This window comes from Sylvia atricapilla, chromosome 27, assembly GCF_009819655.1.
Source record: "Sylvia atricapilla isolate bSylAtr1 chromosome 27, bSylAtr1.pri, whole genome shotgun sequence".
Classification (NCBI taxonomy): domain Eukaryota; kingdom Metazoa; phylum Chordata; class Aves; order Passeriformes; family Sylviidae; genus Sylvia; species Sylvia atricapilla.
Window position 1 is genome coordinate 1,084,380 of NC_089166.1, and position 19,883 is coordinate 1,104,262.

General features: G+C 42.8%; 1 protein-coding gene across 4 annotated transcripts in view; it reads right to left on the bottom strand.

Annotated features, from left to right (window-relative positions):
• Window positions 1-18,032, bottom strand: part of IKZF3 (IKAROS family zinc finger 3) — a 34,115-nt gene extending 16,083 nt beyond the window's left edge. For 3 of the 4 annotated variants that reach the window (XM_066336995.1, XM_066336994.1, XM_066336993.1), the window contains exons 1-3: window positions 16,018-16,105; window positions 13,666-13,719; window positions 12,331-12,441 (exon numbers count right to left, since the gene is read on the bottom strand). In XM_066336995.1, the coding sequence (XP_066193092.1) occupies window positions 12,331-12,441; window positions 13,666-13,719; window positions 16,018-16,069 (217 nt within the window). In that variant the 5' untranslated portion in view covers window positions 16,070-16,105. Of the gene's footprint in view, window positions 1-12,330; window positions 12,442-13,665; window positions 13,720-16,017; window positions 16,106-17,994 lie in introns of those variants that run through there. The other variant, XM_066336996.1, reaches the window with a different exon arrangement.
• Between the last annotated feature and the right edge of the window lie 1,851 nt (window positions 18,033-19,883).

Sequence of the window (19,883 nt, forward strand, 5' to 3'; positions counted from 1 at the left end):
CTAACAGAGTAAAAATGCAAGCACACAGTATAAACAGCTGATGATTCCCAACTTAGGGTGCTGAATTTCCTTTCCACAATTAACTCCAACACTACCAGCACTTCCATTGAAATCCTCAATAATTTGCAGGATAGCTTTTTCTTCTGATTAAAGCTGGCTGAGAAAGCTGGGGCTGTTCAGCTTGGAGAAGAGGAAGTTGTGTGGAGACCTGACAGCATCTTCCAGTGTCTGAAGGGGTCACAAGGGAGCCAGAGAGGGACAATTCAACACGAGCTGAGGTGACAGGACAAGAGAGAATGGCTTTAAGGTGCAAGAGGGAAAATTGAGGTTGAGTATATTGAAGAAATCCCTCCCTGTGAGGTTGGGTAGGCCCTGGCACAGGGTGCCCGGAGAAGCTCTGGCTGCCCCTGGATCCCTGGAAGTGTCCAAGGCCAGGTTGGATGGGGCTTGGACCAACCTGGGAGAGTGGAAGGTGTCCCAGCCCAGAGCAGGGAGTGGGACTGGGTGAGCTTTAATGTCCTTCCAACCCAAACCATTCCATGGTTCTCTGACAAGAGACAGGCCAAGGTTGAAACTCAAGTTGTGCCTCAAGCTACCAAGTGAAGACGAGCACCACGAGATGCACCACAAGGCTTCCTGTTTGAAAGTCTTGTTCTCTGGCCACCTGCTCCTCCCTCCAGCTGAGGGTTAGACAGTTCAATCTGGCACTGAATCACTTGTCCTTTCTCCAAAGTACAGAACATGAACTGCTGAATATGTATTAGCTCTGGTTCTGAGTAATAAACCACATCAAATGCAGAGAACAAACAATGGGTGGTAGTGAAAATGAGGTGGCAACATAAAAGCAACGTTGAAAAAGAAAGATCTGGCAACCTAAACTTTCATGAAATCAAAAATTTCAGCTACATTTTAGGGAGAAAATCACTCCTCTGTCCTAAGTGATTGTATTAAGCCCTGCCAATCTGTCTGACTTTGGGCTGAGCTGGGGGAAATAGGTGGGTGATGGTTTGTTTGTCCTACACAGGACTCCACAGTAGTGTGGAAAACTCTGAGATCCCTCTTGTGCTCCTCTTGGATGGGGATATTGATGGAAGAATGGAGGGTTTTTTCCCTATTGTGTTTTTTATCCCCTCTCCTGGAAAATATTGAGATTTTGCTGTTGGGACTTGCTGCCCCAGTCCTGGATGAGCTCAGGTGAGTTGTTTGCTCAGAGGGTCACAGAGAGCTCCAGATTCACCCAAAAATGGATTGGTTTTCTTTGTGGATCCTTCAGTACCAGCTTTGCTTCACATCCCACGGATTCCTGCTTCTGCAGAAACAGGGCTTCCTCTGCAGGTGCCTTCTGCTGCCAACTACTTGTCCAAGGGTATGAGGGTGATCTTGCTATCAAGCCTCCTTCAAAATTAGTTTATACAACCATTTCCATCATTCCAAGGAGAAATGATTGCCAGTTGCTGAAAGCAGATTTCAACACCCACCCCTTTCCCAGGGGAAAAAAAAAAAAAAAAAAAAAAAAAAAAAAAAAAAAAAAAAAAAAAAGCTTTTTGGTTGGTTGGTTGTTTTTTCCCTCTCAAAAGGAAGCTGCTCCAAAATAATTTGCTACATCCTGCCCAGCATGGTAAAAGGAAGTACCCGGTGCAGCTGCACCTTGTTGGTGCTTTCAGAAACAATTTCAATTCCTACTTTCTACTTAACGTCTCACCTTTCGTCTGCATCACACGCTGTTGTTCAGCAGGGGAGGCCAAGCTGTGACCTCCAGCGGAGGATTCTGTGCCATTTGCTGCTCTTTCTCACCACAGTTCTTGGCTCACAGCTCCAGAGCTGTGCCAGGGTCTGTGTGACACAGTGTGGGCGCCGGTTTGAGCCCCCCATGGCACATCCTTGGGGACTGGTGCAAACTGGACAAATCATCTTATGATTCCACCGTGGAAAATAATCACCTCTGCAGTTTCCATACTGCACAAGAGGCTTGTGTTTCCTTGTAATAACAGAGGAAGATGCACCTGAGTTTTGATCAAGGCTGTTCCATCACTGCCTCTGCAAAAACCAGGGGCTGTTTCAGCTGTCCATGGCATCCAAATTCGAGTGTTTTCCTGTAGATATTTGAAGGACTTTCACAGAAAAATTCACCTTCTGATTACTGGGACCAGGAGAAGCCACAAGGGAAGAGGCTTTTAAAACCCAAATATAAATTAGAATATAATATAAATCAGGATTTTTTCACCTGTTATAGTTTAGAGACTGCTTCACCTCCTAACAGCCAGACAGGAGACAGCTGTGGTGCAGAGCAGTCTGAGGAAAAAATGGCTTGGTATAGGTTGGACTAAAATTAACCAAGTGATTGCAGAGTCTGGAGGCACCAGATTACTTTTTCAGCCCAGACTTTTCTCTGTACTGACATGCACAGGGAATACCATGTGATCAGGAGATTGGCGGCTGTGTGGAAGGTTTGTATCTGTCACTTAAAAATCATATCAACGTATTTTATTAGATCAGGGAGTTTCCAGGCTGGTCTGCCTTAATCAAGAGGAAGGAAGCTGTGACTTCATGTAGAATAGGGAAATTTAACTAAGGAAAAACACAATTATCCCTAAAAACACTAACAAAGTTCCCACAGTGGAAAAAATAAGTGCTATCATCTCTTCTATTAGGCAAGTAAAACGGTTGTAAGAGAAAAAAAAGCATTCATGGAGTCCGGGCCAGGGAACTATTTTTCTTGAGGCTGTTCATGGAGTTAATATACACTGAGAAAAAAAAAAAAGCTGCAGCTTTTACAGAACAAAGTGGTGGTGTGATGCGTTAAGGCTGATACACATGGTTTCATTTCCTGGGGAGATGATTACAAGATGAAAGACATACTCCAGAGTAATATTTTTGTTTCACCTGAAACACTGTAAAAACAATGGGTTCTGGAAAAAATCCAAAATAAAGCTGCGGTGGCAACTTCAGACTGAGTCACCACCCAAACAGTGCTTGTGTGTGCTCTATAAAATGATAGAATCACAAAGGGTTTGTGTTGGAAGGACATTAAAGCTCATCCAGTCCCACCCCCTGCCCTGGGCAGGGACACCTTCCACTCTCCCAGGCTGGTCCAAGCCTGGCCTTGGACACTCCCAGGGATGGGGCAGCCACAGCTTCTCTGTGCCAGGGCCTCCTCACCCTCACAGAGAGGGATTTCTCCCATATATCCAACAAGAATTTCCCCTTTTTCAGTTTAAAGCCATTCCTCTTTGTCCTGTCACTCCTGCTCCTGAAGCAGAGTCCCTATCTGCTTTCTTTTAGGTCCCTTCAGATACTGGATGGCTGCTCTGACATCTCCACACAGTCTCTCTTGTCCAGGCTGAAAATGCAGAAATTAAAAGTCCAGAGAGCCAAATAATTAGGGCAAGTTGGAGGGGTTTTGAATCTTAGCTGTTTTCTCTAGGAGGAAGTTTCAGAAGGAAACCCCCCCAAATTTTCCATTTAATCTGTGACTCTGGCGTCAAATACAGAGAAGAGAACGTAAGTTTTGTCCTGTTGTTAAGCAAAGTTTACCAGGAGCGATCAGAAAAGCACGAGGAATAAAACCCAGAAGCCATTAAAGACAACGGCAGGAAAGGGTGATGTAGCTCAAGTGTTTTACAAGGAGTGGGGTCATAATCGTGAAATCCTCAGCACATGCAAAAAGTCAACTGGGTAACAAAGAAACTTAATCATCTTAATGTGGCATTTTAATGATGCTGCTGATTTGCTGTGCAAATTCAGAGATAATGAGCCCCTAATGCTACAGATGTTCAGCCAGACTAAAGGAAAAAAAAAGGAAAAAGGAAAGCTTTTCTTGTATGCCATTTCCTAACTATCCAATTAAACAAATTGTGAAAGCATATAAATAGTTTACCAGGTTTTGACAGCTGTTAATGGGATTCAGATGCCGAGGAACAAGAAGGGAGTCGATATGGGGCATATTGAAGGGTTCTTGTGACTACCTGGGTTTGACAGGTATTAACTGATGATTCATCACCGTTATCCCCACAAAACCCTACAGACACATGCCAGAGCTGTTCCCCTCCCAGAACCAGACTCCTGTACCTAACCCAGCCTCAGACAGAGCGTGGTGAAGCTGAAAAAGTCAGCGGAGTTTCCAAATTCAAAGCAGAATCCTGCATGTTTGTGAGAAACACCTCAGCAGTGGAATCAACACACCGGGGGCAAAGATAAGTCATCAATAAAAATTTTCCATATTCCTTAGTGAATAAAGAGAGAAGTATCATCCCATAAAAATTACAAACCAGGGGAAAATAATTAAAGTAAACAATGCTATACCTAGGGTTTTTTTCTCAAACAACAACAAGAAAACAAATACATGTATATGCTGAGAATTTGACTAACAGGGAATTATAAAACGTGAAGTCACAAATAACAACATGGGTTTTTTGGTTTTAGTTGTTTTTTGGGGTTTTTTATGAGGCAACACTATCAGAATTAAGACAACTTTTCTCCATGTTTTTTCTTCTACTCCACTGCAGATATCAATCTAGGGCTGGGAAAGGATTTCAAGCCTTTCTGGCCCACCCTGGTTTGTTTTCCCACTGACTCCAGCCTGGGCTCCCTTTTTCCCAGCAGCTTTTATGAGATCATTGTTTGCCAACAAGGAAAGAGCAATCACCTCAGAGCAGAATTAACTTCCAGCCAGACAGCAGAGACAACAACCCAACCAGGACATGGTGACAAGAAATGCCCTTGCAGGGTGCTGACACTGGCCTGTCCCATTCCTTGGGTCCCTTTTTGTGTCACTGTGGGCCAAAGCAGAAACTTCTGCACAAAAAGTCCCAAACATTACTTGGACATATTTGCTTTGGTTTTATTTTATCTTTGTGCCTTTTAGTACTTCCTTAGTACTGTTGTTCAATAGTCATTTTTATACCAAAAACCTAGTCCTTATTTTGATTAGATACTTTATAAATCAGACATGAGTGGTAATTCCTAAATGATCCAGTGCAGAATGCACCTGGTGGAAATTTCACTTCTAAATATAGGAGAGAAACTTTCATCATTCCCCTTTGTGGAGTGCAGGCTCAACAGTAATGAGTCTCCTTGGTTTTATTGTGACTTGAAACAAAAATAGAAACAAATCAAATTGAAATGCAGCACTGAGAATTGGAAGGAAAATAAAAAAATCAGCCAGGCATCATTTTCCAAGTGCTCAGATGTGTATTTTCTACTTCATTAATACCAGTGCCTCTCTATCATTAAAGCATAGTGTAATTTATCTGGTTGTTCAATTAATTGCAAAATAACACCAACCAAACAACACACGTCATTTCCCAGCTCATGTGAGTCAGGAAACTTGAATTATGTCACTGGTTCTTCAAGCATCTTACTCAAAACAATGATTTTTCTTATAAACATTAATATTCCTGTGGAAATCTATGATTTCATACACAGTATTTCCCCTCTGTTATAATTTTCTGCCTAATCATACTCTAGTGTTTTTCTAGGATTTTCACTCAAAAGGTATCCAAATTATGTTGAAGTTGTACTAACGGAAATAGAGGTAGAGGAGAAATGTTCCCCAAAACTGAGCATTCCCAAAGCTGGAGTAAAACAGAACAAAGTGCACAGCAACACTGTCCAGTGCTGGGTTTAGAGAAGTAAATGGAATTTAACTTCATTTAACTGCATTTAAATGCTCTTAACTGAAACTACAAACAGAATTTGGGCAAGCAGAATGACCTTCCCTGGGACAGATTGGACTAGGGGCTGAGAAATTATGGCTAGTGTATGCTGAAACTACTGTGGGGTCCTATTTTGGTTGTTTAATTTGAAAAAGTGGCAATAATTTGCCATTTTTACTCAACTTTCTACACCCCCAGCACTGGAGGGGAACACGGGGGAATGCCACCCCACATCCTTAGGCCTGCAGGGCCCAGGTTTTCCAACACCTGTGCCAGATGAAATTTGCTTTAATTTTGACACCTGTTAATGTTATCCTTTCAGATTTGAATATCTTTAAAGTCTCCCTCTTACAAAGAAACACAGAAAAAGATGAAACTGCTCGAGCTCTTCCCTTCCTTTGCCGTTAAGATACCATCACCCAGAGAAAACATTTCTAAAATTACAATTCCTGAAGTCCAGCAAGGCAGATACAATCACAACCGTTAAATCAGACTTCAATGAGACAGTTAATCAGAGAACATCTGGACCCAACAGTCAGACTGAGAAAGGCCACATGTTAAATTCAGATAATCACTGGCATTACTTATATCAAGGGACCAATCACTAATGTGACCACTCAGGCACAGTCGACTCTGGTCAACTGTGCTTCAAATGAACTTCAAACCTGAGAAATTCGAAGTATAATTTTGTTTAATCTTTGTAAATTCATCTCCCAGGACCTTTCCTGACTATGCAATATATCCTTGTAAGAAAAATTGAATACTGAGAGAAGATAAGGTAAAACAATATGAAGAACGGGAAAATCCGTGATAAATACCTGAGGGATTTTAACATATATAGGCTAAAGGCAGGACCTTGGTTCAGATGAACACTTTGAACAACGCACTGATTTGACTGAACCATAAAAAAATCCAGCTGTAAATAATCTTGACTTGAATTTTGGATTACACCTGTGTTGACTCCCATTTGAGGTTCTTTAATCAAATATTTGCAGTTTGCTTTTAGCATAGTCTTCTAGAGGAGCGAGTGCATCAGCTGTGTGTTCCCTTAATAACACTGATTTTACAGCTCGCTCCCAGTCTAAACGCTCCCAGGACTCAGCGATTCGGACCTGCACAACAAATCCAACCCTCTCTGGCAGACTGGGATTACTCCTAGCGCCCGCCCGGGAGCACCTGCAGCTCCCGGAGCCGCTCCTGGAGGTGGAGCTCCTGCACCAGGAGAGGCAGGAGAGGAGCGCTGCTGGCACTCACGGCAGGTGAGCGCAGCCACACGCTGCTCCACGGGAGTACAGCGAGTCGAGCTCCGAATTTGCGTAGTTTCTAATGTTCCTGCAAAGCAGGAGAAGGAACTAAAGCCGGAATAAGAACTGGAGCGAATGCAGTGTGATGGGAGACGGCGCCGAGGACACGGCAACGCCGGCCCGGGGAGCCCCAGGTGAAAGAGGCACCGAGCATCCGGTGAAAACTCTGCATAGTTCAGTTAAAAGTCAGTCAGCAAACGAGACACAAGAGCCATCAATCCAATGCTCAGGGAACTATTTGTATATATTTTAGCAAAGTTTTGACTTCTGTGGATCTGTTTCCCTTTCCTGATATTTTTCCTGCTGCGCAAACAGTGAACCTGTCCCTTCAACTCCCATTTTGTGCCAAATGAACAACCTGGTTTGGGGGCAAAATGTGACTCATCCCCATTAACTGATTTCCTTTTCCCCAATCTGTATTTCCAAAAATGGATTATTTCCTACAACAACATGTGATTTGAGTTCCCGGGGCCATTTTCTGCATCACTTATTTTCTGCTGGAGGGAGTGAGGAGGGATCACAACTTATCTGTCTTGTACTAGATTTAATTTCGATGCTAAGAGAATAAATATTTCTCTCACCTGTAATTTCAGCGAATTATTTTGTATGGATCCAAGATACACATTACAGAACAAGTGGGGAAAAAAAAAAAAAAAAAAAAAAAAAAAAAAAAAAAAAAAGCTTTAAAAGTTATGGAATGAAGTCCATCATCTATTGAATGACTGCATCCAGCCCTTGTTCTGTCTGAGAGCTTCCACTGGGAGTCAGGATATCTCAAAAGTAAATTCTATTTTCTAATCACTATAATGGGTTAATTAGAATGAGAAATAGCTGCACTTTCTGATTATCACCAGGCAATCAGAATATCCGAGTGTCTGTGTCAGTGCTGAGTGCTCGGGATAGTCCAGCTGATATCAATCATTTACAGGCTGGGTGACACCACCGCCCCGTTGATGTCACCGAGCGTGCCTGGCAGCATTCCTGCCGCTGACGGCACAGTCTGAAGAGTTCAAACAAAGTCAAGAGGATCGTTTGTTGATAAGGAAAACGCGGCTTTCAGTCCTAGTAGAGCCCCCAGAGAAGCCTGACCCGTTCAGCGCAGGCTCCTTGTTTTGTTTAACACTACAGAAATCCCCTTGCAGTGAACTTCTGCTGATGTTGCGAGATAACCCCAAGTCCCATGAGCGCCGGGGCTCGAGCTGGGCTTGGGAGATGTAATATTCTGATAAAAAACGGCACTTCCTTTCCAGGCAGATAAGTGCGTGTTCTTGCAGCACCGCTGGAACCTCGCTGAGCGCCCCAGCGAGGCTCTGTCACCTCTCCTGCCTCACTCCAGCCTTTCAACCGCCCCCCTCACACACCTCAGTGCAGCAGCAATTAACATCCATAAACCACAAATGTGGCTTTTATCTCTTTTTAGCTCACAACCATGAAAGCTCGCTGACATTCATAACACCCCAAAAGTTGTCTGCCTCAACAGCTAAGAGAATTAAGACATAATTAAACATTCGTGCTTGACTGCGACTCCCAGAGGAAAGAACGCGGCTTTTTTAATTTAATTTTTAAATTAAAGATGTGTCAACTTTGGTCACCAAAGGTAACAGTGTTGGGGGCACATAAAGTAACAGGGGAAATCAAGCGCTTCCCCCCTGCTCTCACTGCTTGTCTCTTTTCAGACTAGACACAGGAAGCACCATGGGAACGGTGTATTTTTATGGTTGCAGGCAAGCATACACCATGTGCACCACAGCGTGCAGCTTCCAGTCCCTTGAGGCAAGAAAAGGGGGGTTTGTTTCTTTTTTTTCCTTCTTCCCCATCAAGCTTTTAATTACCATTTTACTATAGCCTGCTGCCTAATTGTTTGCCCAATACTTAGCGCTGATCATCACGGGAGCCTGTTTAACAGGGGGGTGGAATGGGACAAGTTGAGATGTTTCCATAGAATGGCATCTCACCTGTATCAGGAAAAACACCAAAGCTGGTGTGTTTGCACAGGCTCAGAGAAGTACAAATATGGAACCGTTTGCTGGAAAAGTGGAATTTTTTTGATACCAAATGAGGCCCAGTGATGGTGTTTCAGCCCTATACATTAATGTAGTGCTTTTATGAACTGTATGTCAGCTTTTAAAAGGATCCCAGCAGCACTTTTAGCATAAAATGCTCCACCAAATCAAGTCAGACAACATCTAGATTTAAGCAGGTCCAGCTTCTGCTCAAAGCCTCAGAATAATTCCCCACAACATACTCACAGTGTCACTCATGAATAATGCAAGAGTCACAAAAACATGTAGTCCCAGAAACTGGGAGATTCCTACTCACTACGGATGACTGACAAGACATGGAAAAACCAGACATAATCGTGCTGTAGAAAAACATGTTACAGACATACTAAAGCAGTGGAAAGCAGGTTATCGAAGGCCTGATCTCTCTCCATGAGTCAGTGGCCTCATGTTCCCATGATGGCCTTCAGCAGATGGAACAAAGCCCGGGGGCACGGATCACGCGGGGGTTCAGGAGAGAAAAAGGAGAGGTTTCTGTGTCGCAGGCTGTCATCAGCGATGAATTGGGAAGGTGCTGGAGTGGAATTGCTCACTCACAAACATGATTAACATTCATGAGAACCACATAAACATTTTTCATTATTTCTATTTAAATTCGGTATAAAATGAGGGGATTAGTGAATGTATCAATGTGCCAAATAAAGAAATGGAGTTTTTGAATTTTTTATTAACCAATAGGTTTTTCAGGTGCAGGCAGGACAAAAAAGCCTTTTCCCAAAAGGCATCACCAATACCGATGGTATTTCTAGTCTATGATCCTGGAGAACATTATATATTCATTTTTACCAGGGTTAGTGATCCCCAAATGATAATCCTCCCACCAGGACAGCACTGTCAGAATGTGGTTTCATTTATAGAAGTCAGACAGTAGTTACTGACCCACAAGGTCTGCTCAGGGACTAACAGAGCTGCTGCTATTTTATAGAGGCCATGACATGAAAGCTGAGATTATTTGTGAATTTCAGTCTCCAACAACAACTGAACTGGTGTTGTTGGAAGGAAATTTAAGTGCACCTACTGATCATTGCATGGCCTGGAGTACTAGCACAGCATGCTTAAATATTTAAGATTTATTGTGGTTCCGGTATCAGAATGACTGCAGAGAACAGGGTGTGAAGCACTGAAGCAAACACAATGTATATTTTATTTTGTGCCATTTTACACGGAGATGCTGGAGGTATCCTTTTTGTACATTTAAAGCAGCTTTCTCCTTGCAGTCATGGCTTTATTCCTACAGTGAGAAGCAAGGAATGGGGCACTGTGGTACTGAAGGTTCATACTCACTTTATAATGAATGAGCTTTAATGGTAAGGGAGGCTGCTGGAGGGGAATGATGTTTTATTGATATTTATAGCATTGTCTTTGAGATGTAAATTTTCAGTGTTTGCATTCCAGAACAAATGGTAAAGAGACTTTTAGAGATCAGCAGCAACATAAAAAATGAATGGTAAGAGCAGCACTGACAGAGTCTCTCACGTGTACAAGTTGTTCCTGACTTAAATGTATGGAAAAGAGGGTGAGAATCTGTACTGCAGGCACAGGGCAGAGAACAGGAAAAGGACTTGCTTCATTCCTGGATGCTGCATATGAGCAGTATGGACATGGCTCCTGGAATGGGAAGGTGGGAACTCCTCTCAGGTGGTCAGTACTGAGGGGTTTGTTAAAGAAACCCTGTCCTGGCTTCCTGCACCCACAGCTGAGTGAGCAGGAGGAGTGAAGGGCTGGGACACTGGGAAAGCACAGGGAGAAGTGAGCTAGTGAGAGTGGAATTAGTGCAAGGGGTGGACAAACAGCTGGAGCATGGCTGTGAATATTTTATGTCCTGTGGGATCTGAGAGATCAGCTGCCTTGGATGTAGAAAATGCTCAAGTCCTCCATATTCTGTCTATTCTATTAAACTTCTGTATTTAGGGTAAGCAGAGCAGAACTCACCTGCCCAAGGCAGGCTCTATATTGCAGATATTTATAATGAGCTAATCTCAACTGCAGACTCCTGCTAAGCAGCAGCTGCTCTGGGGACACGAGGCTTTTCATCCTAATCCAGACACCCAAATTTGGTCAGAAAACCTGTGTGATGTCTCTCTATAAATTGTCCAGAAAGACCAGACACCAGCAGAGTTCCAGATACTGGCACCGTAGATCCTTGAGTGAGATTCATCTCACCACTCCCTTGAGTGTTTCATGTTTGCTTGCAATTTGTTAACCAATAAAAACATTTGGTCTTGAATAATGCAAAAGTATAACCTCTGCAAAATAATCACATTAAGGTTAGAGAGAACAACCAAAGCTACTTGCACAGCCAAAACACAAAATTCTTTAGTGATTTACTTGATTCATGTGATACGAACTCTACCTCAAACTCCAACCCAAAGCCACAGCTGTAATTTCCCTTGGTGCTGCTGCACTGCCATGGACCCGTGGCACAGAAAGGCCCTGTGAAACTGGTAACACCATGTGTGCTGTCCCCAGGACACGTGCCCCACATCCTCCAGCAGGCACGCTGCTCACTGGTTGTGGCTGAGGCCCTGGCACAGATGAACTCTCTCAGATCATGGGCAGGAGCTGTTGTTAATGCTGAGATTTCAGTTTAGGAGCTGCTACAGCACGGAAGAAGCTCGACATCTATGTCACAGACACATGTAAACCCCTGACCTCCAAGGGCTGTAAGATTGCCATGTTTCAGGAGCTGCTGCTGCTACCATCTGTCTATAAATGAAGAGAGTTTGCTGGTTTTTAAAGACAGTACAGATTAGTTTGCTATTTTAATTAATCTGTATGTTTTCTCTCAGACCTGTAGGAAGAGTATTTTCTTCAACAATAAACATGGAAAACTGACCAACCTCCCTTTCACTCACAGTTTAAAGCACAGCATTGCTGCTACAGCTTTAAATTTTACAGGTCTGAGTGGTCCTGTGAATTTGAGGAACCCTGTTCTTTCTTCCAAAAAAATGAATAAATTATCAAGTTATTTTTTAGGTATGAAAGTACTTTGCAGCATTAATAAAAATTGCAGTCCTAACACAGGATTTGCCTATGCAAACTGCTCTTAGGAATTTGTTACCACACACATTGAAGGCTCACCAGATGCACTTGCTCTTTTATCTCCCCATCCATATTTCATAGATCTTGTAAAACTGACCTTGGTAAAATGCACGTGAGGGTCCCTGATGGAAAAGTGTTGCTCCTCTTTAGAGTATGTTGAAATGCTCCAAATTAATTGTATTGCTTTTCCTTTTAAAGGCATACTCTCATAGCATAATCAGATTAATAAAAAGACAAAATACAACCATTATTTATCCAACTCTACTTTACCTCCTGCTTCTTCATTAGACTGATTGTGTTCCTTCATATCTTCCACATTATCCATGCTTTCCATTTCCTGGGATTTGTTCAGATTACAGTCTGTCAAATCCTCATGTTCTTCTGGAAAAAATAAAAAAAAGGGCAAAAAAATGATTAACTGTTTATTCTCCAAGAAGATTTCCAGGTGATTCCCTCAAAGAAAGCACCTGCACACTCCCAGCACTGCTGACAGTACCCACAATGTTATTTCTACAGATGCACTGGTTGTACTTTGGGGAATGATTTTACTTCTCAAAATCCTACACAAACCCTCACATACACCTTTTTGAGCTTTTTCTCAGGTCTAAATATTCTGGAGGTTGCTGTAAATGACAGCAGGAATAAAATCCAGTATATCTAACTCTATCATAGGTGCTCTGACAACTGCTGTGAGCAGGGATGGAGCTCCTTGGAGCAAGGCAAAGGAATCACAGCTCCACTTTGTTCTTTTGGGCAAAAAATTAATCATCCTGGCCTCAGGCCAGAAAACTGCTCAAGCACATGTAATCGAGGCCTCTTTGAACCCACTTGCACTTCTCTGCTTAGTCCATGTGTGTATTTTTAAATATCAACATTATCATGCAGACCAGCATCCTGGAGATCCCAGCCTCTCTCCTCAGAAATAGACACATTTTAACTGTAGTGGAATTTATTCTGGTGGAGTGTTTCAAATAGAGCTTCTTCCATTAACCCCATGATGCAAACTAGTTCCACATGACATGTATTTCTGCAAATTTCAGATCAATATTTCATTAAAAAAGGGTTTTTTCTTTCAAACATTGGGAGAATTTTTTAAATCTACGGTAATACTGTGAAATTCCTAGTAAATTCTTTAACCTACTGACAGCTGGATGGCAACACACCCAATCCTTCTCAAGCTAAACATTACATTGGAGCTGAAAAGAGGCTTGACTTTTTGATTAACCAGAAAGTGAAACACTTGTCAAACCAACTCAGGAGGTTTGTTTTCATATTTTCAGAAATGCAGTCAACCAAGAGAATTGTATTATTCTTGCTTCCCTAACCAAAACTTCCAGCTTTCTCCTGAAAATATTTCCTTTCCTTCTACACAGTCTTTTTTCCCCACTTCACTCTCACTTTCCAATGCTATATTGAACTTCCCAGATCAATTTAATCTCTAAAATTTACCTGTTTTTATTTTGCCTTTAATGCTGCTCTTTGTACTTTTGACTCTGTTATTCAGTGTCCCCAGACCCTAAACCAGCTGCAATTCATGTCTTTTTCTCCATTAAAATATAAAATTGTCAAGAGAGGGTGGAAAAGCAGGATTGAACAGCACAGTACCTGCAGCTATGGGCTGTTCCTGAGGGTTACTGAGATCCATCCCGGGCTGTGAATCTGCAAAAGACAGAAAAGCAGCCTGAGGTGTCTAATATTTAGAACAGTTCACAATACAGTTGTTACAATCTTATAAATTCCTGTTTTCTTGGCTGAAAGTAAAATTGAACAGGAAAACATTTCAAAGAATAAAAACCAAATTAATATCTTGCTTCGCTTCTTTATATCCTGAGCACTGGCCTGTGCCCAGAAAAGGAATTAGGTATGATTTTCTAACTTCAAAAGTTATAGAACAGAGTACTTTATGCTTGTGATTTACTCATCGAGTACTCTGTGAGCACAGTGCAGCCATAGTAACTCTGTAGGAAGTTAATTTCTCTAAAGCACAAAGATATTTTTACATTCCTTCGCCAATACAGAGGGAAACCCCCATTTTCTTCACAAGATCTACTTGGTTTTCATGGGAATGCAAGTCTAATTCCCACTGAGAAATTCCAAAAGGGATCAAATGCTAGGAATTTTAAAAATTTTTCAGAGGACTACCCGTGCAGCCTGGTTTCCCAGCGTGCTGGGGGCTCAGCAGAGCTCTGAAGCCAAGATAAGCTGCAGGTATTCCCATTGCCCACTCCAGTGCACAGAGTTCAGCTGTTGAGTTGAACTGGAGGCACAGACCTGAGCTGTCCCGTTATGTCTTTACTCAAGGCCTCCCTGCCTTGAGATTTCATTGTTAGGAGGCTGAATTCTTAACACAGAGTTACCTGCTTCCTTCCTCCTTTCTTTCCTGTATCCTTTTCCCTTTCTTTATTTTTTACATGCTATAACATCTTTTATCAGCTTTGAACCTAAAAAATAATAGTTTCTGGAGCGGGAAAATTTCTTCCTGGCAGTTACATAACAGAAACACCCAGGCAGCAGGCATGAGGTGTTAACCACGGGTGACATTTACCCCATAATTATCTGTCTTTACCTCCTCTGCATATGGAACTTTTTTGTGGTCTCTGCAACGTTAAAATATAAAGCTCTGGTAACTCTCCAGCGAGGCAGCATGGTATCAGAAGAGGTACTCCAAAAAAACTGCATGAATAGAGGGGGGGATAATTTGTGCAACAAAATAAAGGCCTTGCATCATAGAAATAGTCACAGAGTTAAATGACAAAATGTTCAGGTATTTATTGAATCAATATTTTGAAATATGTAAGAAAGATCACAGAACTGTATAGTTACGGCCCTTAGTTTCTCATTTTCATTTTAATATGCCAGGAAAATTGAGGAAAAAGAAGCTAATGGACTAATTTATACAGCAAATAATGATGAGAAAACATCAGTTAATACTGGGTAAATTAACATGATTTTCTCTAATATTGATTTTAACTCTACACCACAATAAGTTGCCCAAAGAAGCCGTAGCTGCCTCATCCCTGGGAGTGTTCAAGGCCGGACTGGATGGGGCTTGAATCAAACTGGGATAGTGGAAAATGTCCCTGCCCATGGCAGGGGATGGAACTGGATGAGCTTTAATGCTCTTCCATCCCAAGACATCCTGTGATTCCATGAATACAGACGCTTAAATTACACAAACACTTGTAATTCTGAGCATAACTAAATGAAATCTCCCTTATTCTGTAACACTTGATTTTGGTTTTAATTGCATTCAGAATTCCTGCACAGTTGCTCCATTTGGGTGATGGGGGTCAAAGCCCCATGCTGAAGCCTCAAGTTGCTGTTGAAACCTCAGCAGCAATTCTGCAATTCCCTGAGCTCCCAGGAGGTCACAGAAGAAAGATCTGGAAACCCTACACAACTGCTTGAATTCCAGAAATTTTACATATATTCTTGGATAGCTACATATTTTTAGAAACCATTTGATTCCTCAGGTTTCCCTGGCAGCAGCAGGACAATTTGCTGGAGAATGGCACTGCCCAAACCCCATGAGAGCAGAGCAGGACCCACTCAGCCTCCTCAGACCCTCATCTCCTCCCTGCTGAGATGGAGTGTATGGATTTATTCATATTTTGTTGAACACAACTGTTTCATTCCGAAGAGGCAACCCTTTGGAAGAGATAAGAACCATGACACACCATAAAATGTTTCTCTTCTTGGTTGAGAAGTGTCCTGGTCTTCAAGCCTCCAACCTCCCCTCACCAGCACCTGGTTTCTTTACAGCATCAGTCTCCAGCAACTTCTTAGAGCCTTAGTAGTCTCTTAATATTTAACCTCAGGTCTCCTTCCTGACTATCCTAAGCCAGATCCTTCATGGCGACTGGAGAACATGTGGGTAAATTCCACCTGTAATTCTATACCAATAAGGCCATTTTTCTACCAAATGTTCAGAAAAACACAAGGCAGGAAATCACTTACAGAACACGTTTGTCTTCCCAAGCTTCAAAGAGCTCCAGTGGCTGGGGTGCATGGGAAGAGAACGCCCGTCTCTGTGCGCTGCAGCCGAGGCACGATGTGCATTTACAAAGCAGAAGTAAAATTCATGTGCTTTCGAAACCAATCCTTGGCCATCCCATGTTCTACGTCAATAGGCAAAGGGAGCCAAAATATTCAAATATCTTGCTAAAAAAGTGCTGTGGTATTTTAGTGTGCAACACTATTCGTACTTTATCCTGGTATTTGATCGGAACAGCTAACCAGAAATTTAACCCCCCTAAAATGGTTATTTTTCAAATCACTGATGACCCCGATTCCTTTCTGTCCTCAATACAGAATGGGAGATACATCTTGAAATGGGAGGTTTATCTTCAATTATTATAATTTCACCTGTTTCTCCCCATAATGAAACCAGAATGCTGCCTTTTTCCTGCCAGCTGCACTTGTCAGCCCAACAGAATAGGGAAGGGGACATCTTTGAAAATCCCATCTGCTCTTAGTCTTTCCATCAGAGTATATGGAGTAGAAACAGCCAGTTTCCTTGTCTGAAGTCAGTGCCTTCACTACATGCAACAGTCAATCTCTTCCACCCCAACAAGTTCTTTGCCTTCACCTACATTGGGCCATGACGGAGAAGAGACCCACTAGGATCATCCAAGTCCAGCTCCTGATCCAGCCTGTTGATCCCAGCCCAGAACCTGGAGCTGACAGCTCCAGTTGGACAGTTCTTTCAGTAGTCACAAAACCAAACCAGCCATGAAGAGGTACAATTAAGTTAATGACAAATTTTCCTTCAAACACGCACTCTTGCCAGGGCCTGTCTGCTGCTCTGTGACCCTACCAAACGTCCCCACACTAGGCGTGGATAATCCAGGTCAGTCATGTAACCCCTCGAGGGACAGAGATTTTTTTCCAAGACCCACAGAAACACTCCTGGAAATTACTATATCCAGGGGTAACACATTACAGAACTGTTGCACTAACTTCATCCCCAAAGCAACACCTGCAGGCACATTAATGGATCCTCATCATCCTCAAGCACAGACCCAAAATCTGAAGGATCAGTTCCATGTTCACTTTGAGCGCACAAGAAATAAGAACACCAAAGAAAGGACTTCTTAGATAACCTTAGTTATAGTGAACCCTGTTATTTTCTAATTGCAGACTATTCCAACACACCTCACAAACTTTCCTCTCCCAAAAAGACAGCGATCACAACTCAATCAAGAAAACGAAGTTGCATTTTTAAGTGCCAAAGTGCCCTCAAACCTATTCATTCAAATTAGTTACTTTTCTCAAACAACAACATTCTCGATTCGGTCAATTCAATGACTGATTATTTACATATAAACAGTTAAAAAGCCTTCAGCAAAGGAAAACACATTTTTAAATAGACATCTGCAGCTAACTTAAAATAACCAAAAGCCTCAAGTCATTGAGACAGAGCAGAATCTAAACTGGAGCCTTAAAGCACTAAGTCAAAGTAAGAATCTGAGTTTGAAATAAGAAATAAAGTGATGCTTTGCAAAGCTTCTTTGCCTGGATTGTTAATAACACCAGAAATACTGCTTTTCTATGACAAGTAATTATTCCGGAACCCAATATTAACTCCCAGATTGGTTTTTGCTGGCTCTGAGTATTATGGGCACGTTTTACAGGTGAAAAGAGAGGAGACATCCTTGAATTCGTTAAACCCCAGAACACGAACAGCAGATAAAGCGCGCTCTAAACCCCGGCTTTATCACGCGCTTTGTGTTATCTCTGAAATTAAACAGAGAGGAGGCAAAAAGCCCCGTTCGTTTCCCGTTTAATTGCTAGACGAGATTCGATTTCTTTTCCAGAGCCTGCGATCTGTTTGCAGCAAGCAATGAAGAAGCGGCTGAAAGCCCCCGGGCGATGGAGCCGCTGCGGGCCCCGGTGGGGCAGAGGGTCCGGGGGAAGAGCGGGGTCGTTTCTCACCTTCCATGCTCCGTTCGCGGGTCCCAGCTCCACCTGCCCGCTCGGGCTCTGCGCTGCCAGCGGAGCGCACCGGCCTCGCCTCCCGCCCGTCACCGTGACATCCGGCCGGGCGCTCGGCGGGCGGAGAGCGGCGCCGGGTGGCGGGGAGAGGAGCCGGCCCCGTCCCGGTCCCGGCTCCGGGCTCGCCTGCCTTGGAGCCGCTGCTGGTGCCGCTCGCAGGGGACTCCAGCCCCTCGGGAGGGGCAGGGGGCTGAGGGCACAGCTCCTGTTTGGGGGGATTGGGGGAGCCCCCAGCTCGTTCGTCCCCAGAACGGGCACACCTCGGACTGTGTGTTAAAGTTAAATGGCTGAGATAATGGTAAACAGAGCTTAGGTTGAGATGGTTTTCTTAAGAAAACAGTGTTGCTGCTTAGCAGAAAATCAAAGCACAAAGTTCTTCCATAAAATAAAACAAATATGAATTTCAAAGTCCTCTAGTAAAGACTCCGAAAAGAGGCTCATTCCACACCAGGCCTGAACAGGACTTTGAGAGACCTGACCAGGTGCAGCATACCCCTGCTGAGGCGAGGGGGTAGCAGCAGGTGACATTTAGAGGTCAGTTCAGGCCCAAAACGAGTTAATGAAGCGAGAAGTGAAATTGGGATCTGAGCTCATCACTTGGATCTAAACCCAAAGGCAGTAAGCACAAATTACCATAGATCAGGAGCAGGATAACAACATGGAAACATGATTCTCCTACTCACTTCCTGTGTGGTGCCAACGGCTGCTTCTTATGCTGTTGCTTTTCCATTGCTTGGAAAAAGATTCTAGAAATAAAATGTTAAAAAAAAAAAAAAAAAAGGATAATCAAGCAATCCTTGGCTATTCTAGACAATCTCTGTAACCCCCTTCCAGAATAATTTAATAATTAGGCAGGTTTCCTGGTTCTACGAATTTTAAGGAAGCATTGGGATTGCTGTGCAGCAATCAGAAACCTCTGGTTTTCATCCCAGGATTATCCACGGCCATTTTCTCTTACCGCCAGATTTGTTCTCTGATTTAAATCTCTACTTTCCCTCACGTTGCCCCTCAGAGAAACAAATATATCTTCACTCTGTTTTTATTTTAAGGGCACAAATCAAACAAGCCTGGTTTTCCCAGCCTATAAAAATTTCCCTGTGCTAACTGTGCTCCTCATTTGTGTGATCCCACCTTTGGATCACTCACCTGAAAAATCAGAGACAAAACGTGTGGTCTGCAGCTTCTCCAGAGCCCTGCAACTGGTCCTTCACCTGACTCTGCACTCCTGGAAATCTCTCTACATAGTTCCTAGGATGAAATATTCACCTTTTTAATACCTACTCACTCCATAATGAAGTTTGCAACTGCAGATTTTTGTCCTTTTCTATAATTTCCTACTGATACTATATTAACTAAAAATCCAAACCAAAGTAAATCCCAGAGAAAAAACAAACAAACCCCAGAGATCCAGGTTTTAAACACAAATACAAATACCCAAATTCACATTTTGTCCTGATAAATCCTCCCCAAAAACTTCCTGTTCTTAAAAATAACTCATCCCCCCTCTTCTTCCCACCCCCACTCCCCCCCAAGCTTACAAATCTATAATGACAATTTACAAGTCTTGGACTTAGAAATATTAGAGCATTGAAAATAAATGAGTCATTTGGCTAAAGACACTAAGAGTTTATAAAGAACCAAAACTGCAGCCAAAGCTTTATAGTAGAGATACTATTTCATAATAATTAGCAACCTGGGGAATGATGGGCTATGCAGGATCTGAAAGGAGCTATAAACATCCTTAGGAACTGAGGCTGCTCGGGCTGAAATATGACTCGTTTATAGCAGACACGTTACAAACTGAATCATTTTGCCTGCACAGTGTCAGC